This window comes from Pleurodeles waltl, chromosome 7 (genome assembly GCF_031143425.1).
Source record: "Pleurodeles waltl isolate 20211129_DDA chromosome 7, aPleWal1.hap1.20221129, whole genome shotgun sequence".
Lineage (NCBI taxonomy): Eukaryota > Metazoa > Chordata > Amphibia > Caudata > Salamandridae > Pleurodeles > Pleurodeles waltl.
Window position 1 is genome coordinate 1,128,247,507 of NC_090446.1, and position 19,829 is coordinate 1,128,267,335.

The 19,829-nt window shown below is 43.2% G+C and overlaps 1 protein-coding gene across 9 annotated transcripts in view; it reads left to right on the forward strand.

The window, feature by feature from the left end:
• TMEM94 (transmembrane protein 94) overlaps window positions 1-19,829 on the forward strand; it is a 543,968-nt gene that overhangs the window by 361,532 nt on the left and 162,607 nt on the right. For all 9 annotated transcript variants that reach the window (XM_069200153.1, XM_069200150.1, XM_069200148.1 and 6 more), the window contains one exon: window positions 6,089-6,303. In XM_069200153.1, the coding sequence (XP_069056254.1) occupies window positions 6,089-6,303 (215 nt within the window). The remainder of the gene's footprint in view (window positions 1-6,088; window positions 6,304-19,829) is intronic.

The window sequence follows — 19,829 nt, forward strand, 5'->3', positions numbered from 1 at the left end:
CTCTGCTGGGGTTTTCAGCTTAGCAGTCCTCCTTCTTATAGGTAGCCAGTATTCCGGTGAGCTAGGTTCAGGGAAGCCCTTAAATACAATATTTAGGGGTGTGTTAAGGGTCATAGGGCAGTAGCCAATGGCCACTGTCCCCGAGGCTGGCTACACCCTCCATGGGCACATTCCTATCCCTATTGGTCCCTGTCCTCCAAACCAAGATGGAGGATTCTGCAGGGAGGGGGTCACTTCAGCTCTGGACTCCTTAGGGGTGGTCCCTGCTGAAGTGGTCACTCCTCCTTGTTTTCCTTAAGTTTCCCGCCAAACTGGACACCCAAAGTGGGGGCTTGTCCGGGGGGCGGGCACCTCCACTAGATGGAGTGCCCTGGGGCACTGTAACACAAGGCCTGAACCTTTGAGGCTCACCGCCAGGTGTTACAGTTCCGGCAGGGGGGAGGTGTGAAGCACCTCCACCCAGAGCAGACTTTGCTTCTGGCCTCAGAGACCACAAAGGCCCTAGCCCCATGAGGGGTGGGGGGGGCTCGTCTGCTGGTGGCAGGCTGACACAGATCAGTTAGTCCTACACAAGAGGATTGAGTAAAATACAGGGGGCATCTCTAAGTTGCCTTCTCTGTGCATTTTGCAATGAATCCCACACTGGCATCAGTGGGGGTTTATTGTGCTGAGAAGTTTGATACCAAACATCCCAGTATTCAGTATAGCCATTATGGATCTGCAGGGTTCGTTTTGACGAACTCACAGACCACATACTTAATATGGCCACACTGCACTTACAATGTCTAAGAATATACTTTGACACTGTAGGGGCATATTGCTCATGCAGCTATGCCCTGACCCGTGGTATAGTGCATCCTGCCTCAGGGCTGTAAGTCCTGCTAGAGGGGGTGACTTACCTATGCCACAGGCAGTGTTTTGTGGGCATGGCACCCTGTGGGAGATGCCATGTCGAATTTGCCTTTCTCCCCACCAACACACACAATTTGCAATGGCAGTGTGCATGTGTTAGGTGAGGATCTCTTAGGGTGGCACAACACATGCTGCAGCCCTTAGGGACCTCCTCTGGTCAAAGTGCCCTTGATACCACTGGTACCTTTTACCAGGAACTTATCTGTGTGCCAGAGGTGTGCCAATTGTGGAAACAATGGTACATTTGTAGGGAAAGAACACTAGTGCTGGGGCCTGGTTAGCAGGATCCCAGCACACGTTCAGTCAAGTCAGCATCAATATCAGGCAAAAAGTGGGGGGGGGTAACTGCAACAAGTGCCAGTTTCCTACAATATGTATCCTGAAGGTACAGATACATGGAATTAAGAATAGTAAATCTGTGCTTACCTAAATATGCCTTCCTTCACAGAATTGTGAGTGTCTTTTTTTCTGGCTATGATATTTTTTTGAATGATATTTAAAGCACAATATTCTGGAATATCATGGGCAAAAATATGGAACTTGCTTGAAAGATAATCCGAGGTGCATGTTTCATTCTAAATTAACCCACAATATTATCTAAATGTTTGTTTTAATTTTTTACTTTTCATTTGACTTTAGGGAAAGAAATGGGACAATTATTTTCTTGACTGATCTCTTTGAACTCATCCTGCTTCACATTTCTTCTCTTCATTCTTGCCAGAGGCTGTAAAGGCAATAAGACTTTTTCCCTTAACCAGAAAAAAAGCAGAATTGTACCCCAGTATGAAAATACCACCCCTCAATCAAACAGCTAAATGTAATCTTAGGAAAGGTTGTTCCCTAAATTTCACAGCTCAACTTAATAACTTCCTTTTTGACTGTCAGTGCTGATGCTGATATTTTCTCACCATCTTCTGATCACTGGATTTCTGCTGTTCTTGACAGAAAAGCTCCCCTAAAAACCTCTATCTCTCATCACTAGAAACAGTCTGTCCCCTGATATACTGCTGCAAGGCTTTAGAACAAACGTAGGTATAGTCTGGAAGCTAAAGCCACTTATTGTTTGGCTATTGAAAGGTAAGCTGCAGAGCTCAGGGGGGCACGTATAGACTTTCACTCCTCTCAACTTGAATGGTCCACCAATATATCTGAAAAATTATTCAAAATCATAAAATAGTTCTTCCTCCCACCTTGCTTTTCCATGACACTCTACGTTCTGCTGAACTCTGTGAATATTCTGCCACCCTTTTTTCCAATAAAATTCAGGTCAAACAAGATTCTTTCACTAGTAATACACCAAACTCTACTCCTGCTCCCCCCATTGAGTCCATCTCCTGCAACTTCTCTGACTCTTACCCCACAGTTAGTACCTCCCCTTTAGCCAGTTTTACCTCCTATAGCTAAAGGCATTTATACTTGAGGTTGAAATCAGGCTCCCCCAAGAACCCATGTGAAGCCCATCTGGTAGACATTGTCACTGAAAATCTGTTGCGTATTCTGTTCTGTGTCGTATAATTAATCTCTTGTTCACGTCTGCTATGTTTCTGACAAATAAGTAGCAGCCACAACTTGTCCCACTCCTGAAAAAGCCTACTTTTAACCCCCTTTTCTCCTCAAATACCACCTGATCTCCTTATTGCCTTTATGTGGCAAAGCGTCTGAGCATGAGTTCAATTCTCAGTTTTCCAGTTTAATTCATCACAGTAGCCTTTTCTACTCAGTGCAGAGCTACTTTAGGCACCTTAACGGAATGAAAGTTGCCTGGTAAACTTTCAAAATGAGCTACGCTTGATCCTTGACCAAAGAGGGATGGAGGAGTTGAGTCTCTGAGATTTAACAACTTAGACTACATAAAGTTGATGTTGAAGATAATACTCTGGGTTGGTTTTTAAAAATTTCTTCTAAGACAGATTACACATGATCTCTGTAGGCAGTTTGGTACATCTTATAAACCTGCAGAGTCGTACAAGGCTCTTCCCAGCCAGACTCCATTTAAGCTTTATGTTGCCCCTTTTCCTAACTTAATAAAATCTTTCAGATATTTTAATTTATATATTAGTTTGATGATGCTCACTTGGATCTTTGGGTCGAGGGATATACAGAGGCTGCCACATGCAGTGTCAGCAACTGTTTATCCAATTTGGTGAGTTGGATGAAAATCAAAAGGTGTATACTGAATACGCTAAGGTCCTCATGCTGGGTGGATTCCAATGTCTGGTTCTCAGCTTGGTGGCTTTTTGATCTTTAACATGTCCAATCCTAGTGCACAGTGTTCCAGTGTTCTAAATGTTGGGGGGGGGTTGGTGGCGGGTGGAGAGGAAGGGGGGCATTTGATAAGATTTATTCATTTACCTCCTAAATTGTCAACGTCTCCTCCACCTCCTTTCACCATTCCTTTTATATTTAGCTTCTTCCTTTCCTGCCCACCAAAAATGTTTTAGTTATTAGGGCGATAGTAGGATCTGCTTGTAGAACAGCAATGTTAGTTGTTTAAGCCTCTCATTCATTGTTTGCAGCTGTTTCATAATGCTGCTGCCCGTTTGCCCCTTTATTTCTCCCTCCCCCATTTGCCCCTTGATCCTTTCCACAGTGTCTGTCTACTATAACTTGTCCCAATTACAGTGCCTGCGTATTTCGAAAATGAATACACTTTAAAGTGGGTTTGTGTATCTGCCACTTATCCTCATTCCCTCAGGTACCCAAATTTATAAGCAACGTCCTCCTTCTATCAATTTTGCTGTCACACACCCTTTGCAACTTTTTCTCTTTTAAACATACCAAGTCTTTAGAAGCCCCATCAAGGTGACCGGTCCTTTTCTTTTAAAACTGCTGCAATCTGGTGCCTTTGGCCCTTTGCTGTTCTGTCAATCACCTGACATTGTGTAACTCCCTGACAACCTGATATTTCTGCAAATAATTGAGTGAATCCTCTTTTGTTGGGCCCGTCTTATGAATCCAAACACGCAAGAATCTCTCCAGGTATTGGTGCATTCATAACATAATTATATAACATTCTAAAGAAAACCCGGCAAAATGTAGATCCGCAGAGGAAAAAGCCCCCATACATTTCCCATTATATATTCTGATGATTCTAATAGTGAACATTTTCTTCTTTAGAAGTGAAAAGCTTTGCATAGATGAAGAAAGCAAAAGGTAAAAATTAGGAACTTCACAAAACTATGGTTAAAACAAATCATACACCCTTTATCATGATTACCATGACTTGGATAATATTGGAATTATTTAATTTGTTACAGATATCACCTACAGATTGACACTTGGAGCACTTTATATTAATTCAGAAACTTAAAATATAAAACAAACATCAGCATTAAAAAATGGTACAGAATTATAAACCAGAGACAGAATTCTGGCCAAATTAGTTAGACAACACATCAAATCACAGAACTGCATAATCAGGCAGCCACCGTGGGTGAAATTTAGTTACTTAAGGTATTTACATAGGGCAACTGAGCTGGAACATTAATAATAGTTAAATATCCAACAGTGTCTGGGTAGCTAGGTGTAATTAGAAAAGGTAGACTTAAGGTTGTGGCTCAGTCTCTCTGGTAATTGGTTCCAATATTGTTGGAGTTTGTCAGGAGAATGCCTCTTTCATTGTTTTTGTCTTTTTGTGAGCTCTAATAGGAGGCTTAATTTTCCTCTAGCGTTCTTCTCTACTACTGCTGTAAGTTGCGTTTTAGATTTCTGGGCAGCAGCAACGGCCCATCCTTCAAATTTTTGACCACACACCTCCACCTTTTGGCCAACATAGTGTCTGTCAGGCTGAGCAAAGGTCAGCCTGACAAACACTTTATTTTCAGGTCAGGTATACATGCGCTAAATGTGCAGGCACGTGGATACCTGAGCCGAACTTTTCCAGGCTGAAGATGTCACGCCTACAGGGTCGTGAGGCCCTCCCTCACATGACGAGGGGAGTGTCACTGATAGCCTTGGACCTGGACAGCTTCAGTTTTAAGTCCTGAAGTGACAAGTGTCTATCATTGATGCCTCATCACAGAGTGGAGTGGTGTCAGCAATTTCATTGACCCCATCCTCATCTCTGAGGAGGTAGGCACTGCTGCCTCTTCTCACTGGCTGACCTAGGGTCATCCAGTTAGAGGAAGCAGCAGCATTCCCAACCCTTCTGGAACCACCGAGGCTTCCCTCCCTGAGACGCTGCAGTAGGTAAGGTGTTATGATTTGTAATGTTTGCATATATTACTTGAATGTGTATGTGTTTGTGAGTGTGTGTTGTGAATGGTGGGTGTATGTTTACACACTTGCAAATGCATGGGAGTGTGAGTAAGCGTGGATGTAGATGGGTAAGTGTAAGTGTACGAGTGTGGCCTATCCCCCCCACTTGAATTACCAGTGGCTACTGCTGTGAAGACCTAGATGTAGCGCTTTGTGTGTAACATAAGCCATTTTAAATGTGATTGTAGTCTCATGGGGAAGACAATGCAGTTCTCTTTGGGCAATGTAATATGATCTATGTATACCTTTGAAAAGGTGAGCTGCCACATGGACAGGGGCTTTTAAGGGGTACCAGGGTTGATTTTGGGAATTCCGAGAGTAATGTTGCCTTTGCCTAGCACCTAATGAACTATACACACTCTTTTGAAAGGCGTTTTTTAAGATTAGTCAGCTTGCTTTTTCTGAGATGAAAAAGAACCTTGTATTTAGTTCAATCTGTTACTAACGCTACACGGCTGAGGGTGCAGAATGCTTTGTTAACTGATATCAGTGCACCAAAATGGCACCTATACATGGCTTCGAACAAGCCAATGCTTCAGTGGAGTCTGATTGCACCACCTGTTGACTCACAGGAACAAATGCTGAAAAGTTTCCAGATCTAGTCTCACACCCTAGGGGAATTTCAAAGGTGAGGAGTATGCAGTTAGTTTCCACCTGAAAGAGCTCTACTGTAGGTGAGTAACTTGTTCACCACTGCTTTGTTTGCTTCCTTCTTTTGCATCTACCTCTTCTGTCCACATAATGTCTCTGCCTTCTCTACCCCTATTTCCAGCAATGGTGTATGTTGTTTTATTTCTCAGTATGCCTTTTGTTGCCATACTTCTGTTTTACATCTTTTTACTCTAAAATGTTTGCCTTTTCTGTCTCTTATCACTTTCATAGTGTTTTAAGACATTTCAAACTTTGTTTTTGAATGCAGAAAGAAAGTTCTGGATTTCTACCAACGGGCCTGTCTCTCTGGTTACTGTTCTGCATTCTCTTACAAACCCATGCAGTGCTTGCTGTCATCAGAGCTTAATGGTCACTGCATTGAGCTGATTCAGATACCTGGACAAAACGGTCTCTCGAGTGCATGTGATCTTCCCCTGACCACCAACAAGCACAATAGTCGACGGAACAGCTGGAGCTCTGATGGTATGCTGTCTCACCATTTTAGCCCAAACTGCCTTCTGGTCCCAGTCCTCCTCCCAGTGCTCACCTGCGCTTCTCCCTGCACCTCTTTCTGTTTTGTTGATGACCCTCTTTAGCCTCCTCTATTATGGTGTCCTATAACCTGCCTGCCTAGATCCCTTTTGTTGTGGAATCACATGCGTGATACTTCCTCATACTCACTTTTGTTTTTGTGTCAGTGCTGCTTCCATATAGTTTGTCTGGTTTGGAAACAATTGTGCTGCCTTTTTTAGAACCCCCCTGCATTTCAGTGTTTATCTGTGCTGCCTCTTTAAAATCCCTTGTCTCCGTCCTGTCTGTTTTTGGTGACATGCTAAACCATTTTCTGTAATGTTGCCCATGTGGTATTGTGTCGATCTGTGCTACTTTCAAGGAGTGTCTTCATTATTTGGACTATTTGTGCTGGTTCCGAGATGCCTTTTGATATGGATTCCATCTGAACTACCCCATTAAGTGCTGTTTTCCTATAACTGCTTTGTTTTGCTGCAGCCATAGAACTCATTTAACTGCATAATTGTGCTGTCTGTCTTGCCTCACTGTTAATTCTCAAGACACTAGGCTGATTAGGTGCAGACCATCCAGCCATAGTGGTAATGTATGCAAGAGCAGTGCAATGATAGGGTGTTTGAGAAAACTGACTGGAGTAAATATATGTTCGATGGCATATGTTGCTGCAGATACACATGTTTAGCATAGTCCGCTGCCTGGTGTTGGGCTCGGAGTATTACAAGTTGTTTTTCTTCGAAGAAGTCTTTTTTGGTCACGGGACCGAAGGACTCCTCCCTTTTCGGCTCCATTGCGCATGGGCGTCGACTCCATCTTAGATTGTTTTTTTTCCGCTGTCGGGTTCGGACGTATTCCTTTTCGCTCCGTGTTTCAGTTCGGAAAGTTAGTCAGAATCTCGGAAGAAAGCGTCGGTATTGTTCCGTTCGGTCTCGGGATAGTTAGATACATCGACACCGATCATCGGAAGACTTTGGGGTAGCTTCGATCCCCCATCGGGGCCTGGTCGGCCCGACCGCGTGCGACATCGAAGCCGATGGAACGGACCCCGTTCCGTTTCTGCCCAAAATGTCACAGTAAGTATCCTTATACAGATCAGCACTTGGTCTGTAACTTGTGCTTGTCCCCCGAGCACAAGGAGGATACCTGTGAGGCCTGTCGAGCCTTCCGGTCCAGAAAAACACTCCGGGACCGAAGAGCCAGGCGTCTACAAATGGCGTCCACGCCGACAAAACAACGTTTCGACGACGAAGAGGAAACATTCTCGGTTCCGGAATCAGAATCCGGAGACTCCGACTTCGAACAACAACAACAAACAGTGAGTAAGACGTCGAAAATAAAAACCATCGAAAAAACTAAAGCCCAGGGGACGCCACTGCCGACAGGCCATGGCTCGACCCATAAAACCGGCGACCCGTCAAAGGCGCCGAAAAAGGGCACGCCCATAGCGAAGACACCCGACTCCGGTCGAGGGACCGCCATGGAGCAACCTCGGAGCCGAGATAGCGGCTCCGAGAAGCAAAAACAAGATGCCGGCACCGAGACACACTGCCGAAAGCCACAAAAATTCTGTCGGTACCGAAACCGAAAAAAGATTCTCTCTCGGCGCCGAAAAGTTCCACATCTCCTTCCTACACAGAGGAACAAGGAATAAGTGGCCAGATGCACAGATTTGGACAAGAGCTCCAAAGTGTAGAATCAGACTACACACAAAAGAGACTGTACATCCAGCAAGACACAGGGAAAATATCAACCCTTCCCCCAATAATGAGAAAAAGAAGGATCGGATTTCTCAAGGATGACGCACAACCACAAGCCAAAGTGGTTAAAAAAGTCATGCCTCTGCCCTCACCACCACAACAGGCATCGCCGGGACAAACACCGCCACAAATGCACTCACCAGCGCAAACTACCATAAGTCAAGATAATCAGGATCAAGACGCTTGGGACCTATATGACACCCCAGTGCCGGACAATGATCCCGATTCATACCCCACAAAGCCGTCACCGCCAGAGGACAGTACCTCATACTCGCAACTGGTAGCTAGGGCAGCAGAATTCCACAATGTCCAACTGCATTCCGATCCTATAGAGGATGATTTTTTATTTAACACCCTCTCTGCTACACATAGCCAATATCAATGTCTCCCAATGCTACCAGGGATGTTACGGCACGCAAAACAAATTTTTGAAGAGCCCGTAAAATCAAGAACCATCACCCCAAGGGTGGATAAGAAATACAAACCACCACCCACAGACCCAGTGTTTATTACTTCGCAGTTACCACCTGACTCCGTAGTAGTAGGGGCAGCTCGCAAAAGAGCAAATTCCCATACATCTGGCGACGCCCCACCTCCGGACAAAGAAAGCCGAAAATTTGATGCAGCAGGAAAAAGAGTAGCATCACAGGCAGCCAACCAGTGGCGCATCGCAAATTCTCAAGCGCTGCTGGCCCGATATGACCGCGCACACTGGGATGAGATGCAACTTCTCATAGACCATCTTCCCCAGGAATACCAAAAAAGGGCGCAGCAAATAGTTGAAGAGGGACAAACAATCTCAAACAATCAAATCCGCTCTTCAATGGACGCAGCCGATACTGCAGCGAGAACCGTCAACACTGCTGTCACCATAAGGAGACACGCTTGGCTCCGCACTTCAGGCTTCAAACCTGAAATACAGCAGGCTGTCCTTAATATGCCCTTCAACGAGAAACAACTTTTTGGCCCTGAAGTGGACACAGCCATTGAAAAACTTAAAAAGGACACAGACACGGCCAAAGCCATGGGCGCACTCTACTCCCCGCAGAGCAGAGGCTCTTTTAGAAAAACTCCATTTAGAGGGGGGTTTCGTGGCCAACCCACAGACACCACCAGCCAACAAACAAGAACCACACCATATCAGGGTTCATTCCAAAGGGGAGGTTTCAGGGGATATAGAGGGGGTCAATTCCCAAGGAGTAGGGGAAGATTCCAGACTCCAAAAACACCTCCACCTAAACAGTGACTTTCAAGTCACACAACCCCTTCACTCAACACCAGTGGGGGGAAGACTAAGCCAATTCTACCAATCTTGGCAGCAGATTACAACAGACAATTGGGTATTAGCAATAATCCAACATGGCTATTGCATAGAATTCCACAAATTCCCACCAAACATCCCTCCAAAAACACGCAAAATGTCACCACAACATTTAGAACTTTTAGGACTAGAAGTTCAAGCACTACTGCAAAAGGATGCAATAGAGTTAGTACCAGTACAACAAAAAAACACAGGAGTTTACTCCCTGTACTTTCTAATTCCAAAAAAAGACAAAACATTAAGACCAATATTAGATCTCAGGACACTAAATACCTACATCATATCGGACCACTTTCACATGGTCACACTACAAGACATCATTCCACTGCTCAAACAGCAAGATTACATGACCACATTAGACCTAAAAGATGCGTACTTTCATATACCGATACACCCTTCTCACAGAAAGTACCTAAGGTTCGTATTCAAAGGAATACATTACCAATTCAAGGTGTTGCCATTCGGAATAACAACTGCACCAAGAGTATTCACAAAATGTCTAGCAGTAGTAGCAGCACATATCAGAAGACAACAAATACATGTGTTTCCTTACCTAGACGATTGGCTAATCAAAACCAACACAGTAAGAAAGTGCACAAACAACACCACATATGTCATACAAACCCTTCACAAACTGGGTTTCTCCATCAACTATACAAAGTCACACCTCGAACCGTGTCAGACACAACAATATCTAGGGGCAACCATCAACACATCAAAAGGAATTGCCACTCCAAGTCCACAAAGAGTTCAAGCATTCCACAAGGTAATAAGTGCTATGTTTCCAAACCAAAAGATACAAGCAAAATTTGTGCTAAAACTTCTAGGCATGATGTCATCATGCATAGCCATTGTCCCAAACGCAAGACTACACATGCGACCCTTACAACAGTGCCTAGCATCACAATGGTCGCAAGCACAGGGTCAACTTCTAGATCTGGTGTTGGTAGACCGCCAAACATACCTCTCGCTTCTATGGTGGAACAGCAACAATTTAAACAAAGGGCGGACATTTCAGGACCCAGTGCCTCAATACGTTATAACAACAGATGCTTCCATGACAGGGTGGGGAGCACACCTCAATCACCACAGCATTCAAGGACAATGGGACGTACACCAAACAAAATTTCATATAAATTACCTAGAACTGTTAGCAGTATTTCTAGCGTTAAAAGCCTTTCAACCCATAATAACACACAAATACATTCTTGTCAAAACAGACAACATGACAACAATGTATTATTTAAACAAACAAGGAGGAACACACTCAACACAATTGTGTCTCCTAACACAAAAAATATGGCAGTGGGCGATTCACAACCACATTCGCCTAATAGCACAATTTATTCCAGGGATCCAAAACCAACTAGCAGACAACCTTTCGCGGGATCACCAACAAGTCCACGAATGGGAAATTCACCCCCAAGTTCTGAACAAGTACTTTCAAATTTGGGGAACACCCCAGATAGATTTGTTCGCAACAAAAGAAAACGCAAAATGCCAAAACTTCGCATCCAGGTACTCACACCGCGAATCACAAGGCAATGCTCTATGGATGAGTTGGTCAGGGATATTTGCATACGCTTTTCCCCCTCTCCCTCTCCTTCCATATCTAGTAAACAAATTGAGTCAAAACCAACTCAAACTCATACTGATAGCACCCACATGGGCAAGACAACCTTGGTATACAACTCTACTAGACCTTTCACTAGTACCGCATGTCAAACTACCCAACAGACCAGATCTGTTAACACAACACAAACAACAGATCAGGCATCCAAACCCAGCATCATTGAATCTAGCAATTTGGCTCCTGAAATCCTAGAATTCGGACACTTAGACCTCACACAAGAATGTATGGAGGTCATAAAACAAGCTAGAAAAGCTTCCACTAGACACTGCTATGCATCTAAGTGGAAAAGATTTGTTTGCTACTGCCATACCAATCAAATCCAACCATTGCATGCCTCTACAAAGGACATAGTGGGATACTTACTACATTTGCAAAAAGCGAACCTCGCTTTTTCATCTATAAAAATACACCTCGCAGCAATATCTGCTTACCTACAAACTACTCATTCATCGTCTCTATTTAGAATACCAGTTATTAAAGCATTCATGGAAGGGCTAAAAAGAATTATACCACCAAGAACACCACCAGTTCCTTCATGGAACCTTAACATCGTCTTAACAAGACTCATGGGTCCACCTTTCGAACCCATGCATTCCTGTGAAATGCAATATCTAACGTGGAAAGTCGCATTTCTCATTGCAATCACATCCCTCAGAAGAGTAAGTGAAATACAGGCATTTACCATACAAGAACCATTTATTCAAATACACAAAAATAAAATAGTTCTAAGAACAAATCCAAAATTTCTACCAAAAGTGATTTCACCATTCCATTTAAATCAAACAGTAGAATTGCCAGTGTTCTTCACACAACCAGATTCCGTGGCTGAAAGGGCACTACATACATTAGACATCAAAAGAGCACTAATGTACTACATTGACAGAACAAAGCTAATCAGGAAAACAAAACAACTGTTCATAGCTTTTCAAAAACCACACATAGGAAATCCAATCTCTAAACAAGGCATTGCTAGATGGATAGTCAGATATATTCAAACATGCTATCTTAAAGCCAAGAGAGAATTGCCTATTACACCAAAGGCACACTCAACCAGAAAGAAAGGTGCTACAATGGCCTTTCTAGGAAACATTCCTATGAGCGAAATATGTAAGGCTGCAACCTGGTCTACGCCTCATACATTTACTAAACACTACTGTGTAGACGTACTAAATGCACAACAAGCTACAGTGGGCCAAGCTGTACTAAGAACATTATTCCAAACTACTTCAACTCCTACAGGCTAAACCACCGCTTTTAGGGGAGGTAACTGCTTTATAGTCTATGCTAAACATGTGTATCTGCAGCAACATATGCCATCGAACTGAAAATGTCACTTACCCAGTGTACATCTGTTCGTGGCATTAGTCGCTGCAGATTCACATGTGCCCTCCCGCCTCCCCGGGAAGCCTGTAGCCGTTTAGAAGTAGATCTTAAATCTTAAACATTTGTACATTTGTAAATAATTATTATAAACTTTTTATGTACATACGTATTCACTCCATTGCATGGGCACTATTTATAGCAAACAACTCCATCCTCACCCTCTGCGGAGAAAACAATCTAAGATGGAGTCGACGCCCATGCCCATGCTGAAAAGGGAGGAGTCCTTCGGTCCCGTGACCAAAAAAGACTTCTTCGAAGAAAAACAACTTGTAATACTCCGAGCCCAACACCAGGCAGCGGACTGTGCTAAACATGTGAATCTGCAGCGACTAATGCCACGAACAGATGTACACTGGGTAAGTGACATTTTCATTTTGTAGCATAGACTATAGATTCAGATGTTTTGCATACTCCTGCTGTGTGGTGGATTCATTCAGAATCGCTATAAAACAACCACTGGTGGATGCCAGCAGATGGAGTTTTTAAGTAGGTCAAATAAATTTGGGCCACTTAGACCAGTTCTTGATTTTTGACTGTTACACATATGCCTAAAGAAAATACAATTCAAAATGATTACACTTCAAGGTGTAGTTCCACTATTGCAAAAGGGTGATTTTGTGGCAACACTGGATCTTAAATACGCATACATTCATATCCTAATGCATCTAGCACATAAAACATACTTCAAATAAGTGGTAGGTGCCAAATCACAGTACTGCCTTTTGGCTTAAAATCTGCACTGAAAGTGTTTACAGAATGTCTCAGGGTTGTTCTGCACCACTTCATCAACAGTGTTCATGTTTATCCTTACTTATACAACTGGTTGGTAGATGGGAAGATGCTTCAACAGTGTAATCAATAGTAATCACACCTACATAAACATTGATGGTGCTTCATAAAATAGGCTTTACATTGAATGTGAAAAAAAAAACATCTACTAACTAATATAAATGTTTTGGGGTTGGCAAGCAATTGATTCCAGCAAGAAAGAATGGATGCCACTACTATCAATGGCTTCCTTCAGACAGCACCACCTCTGACATTGAAGAAAGTAATGGCGTTGCTGTGGATGATGGTGGCATGCAGTAAATTGGTTCTTCATGCATGGGCCATTTGAAATAATGTTTAGAGAGCAAGTGTTCTCAAGTGACTAGGTCCTGGGTAGAATAGGGAAATATTGAACAGGAAATTAGCAGTCTCTCATCCACAAATGATAGTCACAACATGTTCCTCATTGACAGGCTGGGGTGGTTTATATGTCAGGTCTATCAATTCATGCCTGTCCAACAAAGTACTAAACTACATCTGTGTCTTTTGAGCTGAGAGATGTGTTTCTAAGCACTAAAGCCTTTTTAGGCAGTTACAGCCCCCTTAGTGACAATCACCCTCAATATTTAGCCTATTTTAGCTCATGACAGCCGTTAGAAACAAAAAAACAAAAAAAACATTAATGTACAGTGAAATCCACACGTATCAAATCTCTGTTGGGTAATTCCATTACCGTTCAAAACTCCTTTTAGCTATTGTCAAATTACATAATAATCATTCACAAGCTTTCACCTTTAAGAACGCAAAAGTCAGTTGTAAACAGCTTGTGCACGTTGTTAATGAGAAAGTAGCAACTTCATCAGATGCTATTGTTTTACCTACCTTTGACTGCTAAGCTCATTTGAATTGGTACAACTCACAGAATGATCTTCTCAACACCACTGTTAATGTGTAAATCTCAAACCTCTTCACGGATGCACTGCCTGGCAACATCACTAAGGTACTGTCCTCTCGAATAATACCGTACTGGACCTTGTTCTTTAACTTACCTCTCTCATAAGGTGCATTTCCTGATTGCCTCAAAATTGGTCAGGTCTCATGCCTTCTAACGAAACCTGCGGCAGATGCCAGTGATTTCAATAATTCTTGCCCTGTCTCTGGTCTGCCGTTTCTAGGAAAGGTGTTAAAAATCTGGCTCTCTTCTCAGCTTTCACACCACATCGCAGTCAGTGATCTCCTTGATAACTGTCAATCAGGTTTCCAACAAGATTGCAGCACTAAAATCACCATGCTTCAGCTTGTGGATGATGCTTTACAAATCCTTGGCATAGATAACTCTTGTTTTCTTGACCTCTCAATGACAATCTGCATGGTCAATTATGTTCTGTTGATAATCATCCACAAAGTTTGCGCATTAAGGGAATAGTAGCTAAATGGTTCATTTCTTTCATGTCTGTCTGATTTCAAGTGGTTATATTCTGGAACTCTCTCTAGAATGTTTAAAATACAACAGAATATACCCCAAAGCTTCATTCTCTTCCCCAACTCTGTTCAAATTCTACAAAGACCCGTTAGTGGGTATTTCTTTAAGAACTCTAATGCTGAAAACACTCAGCCGTATTTCAAGATTACCTATCCTAACGACATCTCTCCTATACCCAAAACACTGGAGATGGTTTAAGGATGGATATCATCCTATCACTTATAGCTCAACCCCCTAAAAATGAAATTTCTCCTAATCTCACCTAAGAGGTTTAGCCTACCTGTTCAAATCTTGGATCAACACATTCCACCTCCTAGACTGCCCCCACCATTGTTGACGATCTTTGTGGTCATCCTAACAGACCAGTCTGAATCAGTGCTATGGCCAGGGGAGGAGTGCATGCTAGTAGCTGAGATACTTTGGGAGATATCAGACAGTTTACTCCGAGCAGGTTCTATTTAAGCTCTAATTCTCTCCGGGTTGTTTACCATTACTGACTCCTCACAGGCATACCTAGAGCTTACTTTGCCCCTCTTGGTGCTATGTTGAATGCAGAAGCCCTGTTCGTCTCTGTATGCAGGATGCTTGCACATATAACTCAGTTACTCTTAATACTACAGCAGCTCTACATTTCAACTAGAACTCAGTTCAAGTTAGCTTGTGTCACTCACAAAGCATTACTCACAGTGACCACTCCTTGCTTGGCACACTGTTACATTGCGCCTGTCCGTTAATATGTTGTTTAATTAGATTTTCTTTTGTAATTCTATTACCTTTGTTCTGTTCTCATTGTAAAGTCTGTGTATTGTACCTCTGCTAATCAGTAGTACATTGCCTGTACTCCTCCTTTAAACATGGTTAAATTGGCCTATTCCCAACTGGCCTATTTAACTTGCAGATAAGGCTATAGTATATGGTTTAAAATGTACCCAGGGCCTGGAAGCTAAACACCACTAGTGGATTGCGTCACTATAGTAGCAGTGCAAACAGGACTTCAGGACTACTATTGTAGCCTGACTGTAACAGTGCCAAAAATGCACTGCAACCTGTCAGGATAAACACTTTTTGACAGCTAAAATCCTTTCTATTAAATATTAATAAATCAATTCTTCATAGTCCGTGTGACCAGAAGGCAGGTTGCACAGTATTTAAAAGTAGTAGATGTAGAAATATAAAGATAAAGGGGGTCATTACAACCCTGGCGGATGGCGGAGAACCGGCGGTAAGACCGCCAACAGGCTGGCGGTCTTACCTAGGTGAATTATGACCATAGCGGTTACCGCCATGGTCATCCGCCGGTTCTCCGTCCCGCCCGCCGGGCTGGAGACCTGGGTCTCCAGCCCTGCGGCCGTCAGTATACCACCGGCGGTATTTGGACCCGGCTTACCGCCGTGGATTTCCAGCGGTTTGAACCGCCATGAAATCCATGGTGGTAAGCACTATCAGTGGCAGGGAATTCCTTCCCTGGCACTAGATAGGGGTCTCCCCCACCACCCACCCCCACCCCGACTCCCTCCCCTACACCCCCCACCACCCCTGCCAACCGCCAAAGGTGGCAGGGTCCCCCTCCCCACCCGACCCCGAACATAACATTACTGACACACACCCGACACGCATGCAGGCACCACCAACACACACACGCACACACCCCGACATACATGCCCACAGCCACACACACAGTCAGGCACCCACATTCAAACATACATGCACACATCCATACAGACATACCCACAGCCATACACGCACTCATTCCCATACACACAACACCCCCACAAGCATACACGCACTCACACACCCCCTCTACATACACACACGCACACCCCCATGCACGCAGACAACACCCTCCTCCCCTAACGGACGATCGACTTACCTGGTCCGTCGATCCTCCGGGAGGGGACGGGAGCCATGGGGGCAGCTCCGCCGACACCGCCACGCCACGCCAACAGAACACCGCCACAGCGAATCACAGGACGTGATTCGCTGGGCGGTGTTCTGTTGGCGTGGCAGTGGAGGTGGAGCAACCTCCACTTCCCCGCCGCCCGCAAGTATGGCTGTTGGCGGCTCTCCGTCGGAATAACGACGGAGAGCAGCCAACAGTCATAATACGCCGAGCGGCAAACCGCCTGCACAGGCGGTCTTCCGCACGGCGGTCCCAAGACCGCCGAGGTCGTAATGACCCCCAAAATGTTATTACAGTAACTAAGACCCAAAATCTATTTTCACTGTAGGAAGGCTGGCTGGCCCATAGAGAAGCACTGGGATAAATATTGATACTGTATCTCAGAAATGGGACCAGCTAGAAAAATAACCAAGCCATTACTTTAATACTTTTTACAGTCCAATTCAATGGTGAGGTCTGACGTTTAATACATATTAAGGAAAATTAACCTTTAGATAGTTACCTTTCCCTGCCTGAAGTTCCTGGAGTAGCTCTCTAGCAGTAGCCCACCCAGTGATTAACCTTGTATAGTTGTATCAGTATAAAAAAAAAATGTGTGAAATGCCTTCAAGGAGCAAACAATAACAGGGCTTGAAAAAACATAAAAATGTTACTAGACCTGCAGGTCGAGTAACTTAAATAATCTACTCGACCTAACTGTAATGTACTGGACCCGTAAGCGGGTAAATTGGGTTTCAGAAAACATCGCCTTTCCACATCAACATGTAAAGTATTCTGATTTGTTTTAATCCTATTAAAATATTTTTTCATCACCCAGAAATAAAAAAGGGCTTTCACAACTACTGAAATATATTTTGAAATGTTTGCACAGTTGACTTAGTCATTTAAATGTTGTATGTTAGGAAAAACCTGACACCCTATATCCTTTTATTTTACATTGTAAGCAGCAGGTCACACAGTTCACCTTACAAAGTCCTGGAACTCTGCAGTCAGAAGGAACATTAATTGTAAGAAAAACTGACTTTTGACCTCTGTCTGTGAACACAGAGCAAATGTGACATAAGAACAAGATTTAAAGGCATCTTTTATTGCCCCTCTGCTTTTCAACTGAACAGAACACCTGCTTAGTGTCAACTCACCAGGAAGGACGAATAAGTATTAAAAATAGCTCAACCTGATCAAATAAGACTCACCAATGTGAGTGGTCGAGTGGATTTTTTGAGCCCTGAATAAGCTGATTTGGATGGGCAGAGGTGACTCCTCTGAACTCCATAGAATGTGCAGGGTAGGCTGTGAACATCCTTTTTGACACTATATTATAAAATCCTGCTTGACATCCCTGTTGATCTACATATAACACTTGAGGCACACTTCAAAAGGAGAGAACAGAATGCCAAGGTAATTCTTATATTTACACTGTTCGGCTTCTTTTGTTCTATCAGACATCTGTCTCTGCTTTTTGTTTTGGGTACAGTGCCACCTTCATACCGGATTTTAGTATTAGATGTTGGAGGACACTAGAATTATCAAACATTTGATCAGAATGAACCTGGTTGGTGTATTTGACCTGTGCTCCATTCTGGTTGACCTTAAATTCCATCCAGATCCTGGTCTACCACTTCCATTGACTATCACTGGCACTTTGTGCCTTTTGCCACTAATTCTACTTAAAAACCTTAAAATTCATATCTCTGGTTCCCCTAATTAGATTTTGTCACTTTGTATATTACATTACAATTTTACTCTTGCTTTTTTGGGTTTGGATTTTTATTGCTGCACATTTTGATTTTATTTCTTTTTTGGTACAGCATAAGTATTTTACACATGGCCGTAGGTTAGACCTGTGTGCTCTGCGCCATAGTTATCAGGGGATGGAGCTCAGGTTAATTTAGTGACTTTGAGGAGTATGTATATTGTTAACACTCATGCCTTTACCATGCATGTTTTACAATTTGTTGACCTTTACAATTTGTTATGTGTGTGTGTGTGTGTGTACACAACCCAACCCTATAGTCTGTGAGGGAATTGTTTGAATATGATGATTTAAAAAAAAAAAAAAGAGAAAAAGAGAAAAGAAAGTCACTGAAAACAAACAAGGATTTTGTTAGGTATGATAAAAAAGGTCTTACTTTATGCTGAAATATAACCTCAGAAAGTCACTGAAAAAACAAAGGTTAAAGTGATGATATAGTTAGTTAAGGTGATATAACTCTAGCTTACGTTTAAAAAACAAAAGTCCTTGAAATACACTGAAAAAAAAAAAAGGTTTAGTGTGATGTTATAATTAGGTCTTGAAATAAGGTAAAAACTAAAGTAAAAAAAAAAAAAAACAGCTGAAATTCACCATATATAATTTACTGAGCTAACAATATCTTGCTCCCCTGCCATGCACTGCTTATGAGGTCACATATTCAGTCTCTTGTGACAGGTTAAACAACCTTATTGGTAATATCACTGATGACATCATCCAACTGATGTTTGTGTTGCGCCTTTCATAGTGGAAGGTATTCAGCAAGTTATACGTAGACCCAATTTTCCACCTTTAATACAAATAGGCTTATGCTTTCTCAGTAAGCAAGATTTTAAGCATATCTGTGAAATAATCCATAATAAGTTGATATTTTGCTCTTTTTTTAGTGTTATTCAGATGCATGGCTAACGAAATATAATGACTCTGTAGACAATAATGAGATCAGCAACTCATTAAACCTAGAAATCTGATGGAGACTTCTAGATGCAGATTCCTTACCTTAGAATTTTCTCCCAGGCGTCAGACTGGATCCGGAGATTTTCCTTTTAGCAATACCCTTGTGCGTCGGTAGGTGGCATCGGTCAACTCTGTAGGCGTTGTGGTCGCTGTGATGACGTCGGGAGTAGTACATAGACGCCGCCCTCGTGCAGTGACGTCAGTTAATTTCTTTCTGCGCCATGCGCTGATCCGGACAGAGCTCCCCTGGCTATTTTTGGGCCGAATTCAACTGTTTTGTCGAAGTGTTTTGTGTACGACTTTGGTGCGTCAAGATGTCACCGAAGACCGGGTTCAAGCCTTGTGAGGACTGCCATTGGACGATGTTGTGACGGATTCTCATCGCGTTTGTCTGTGGTGCCTCGAGCGCGACCATGACCCCAAGTTGTGCTCCGAGTGTCGGGCCATGCACCCGAAAGTTTTGAGGGAGAGGTCCCTAAAGCTAATGGCGGCCCGGCACTCGACTCCGCGTAGGTCCCGGTCTTGCTCGAGA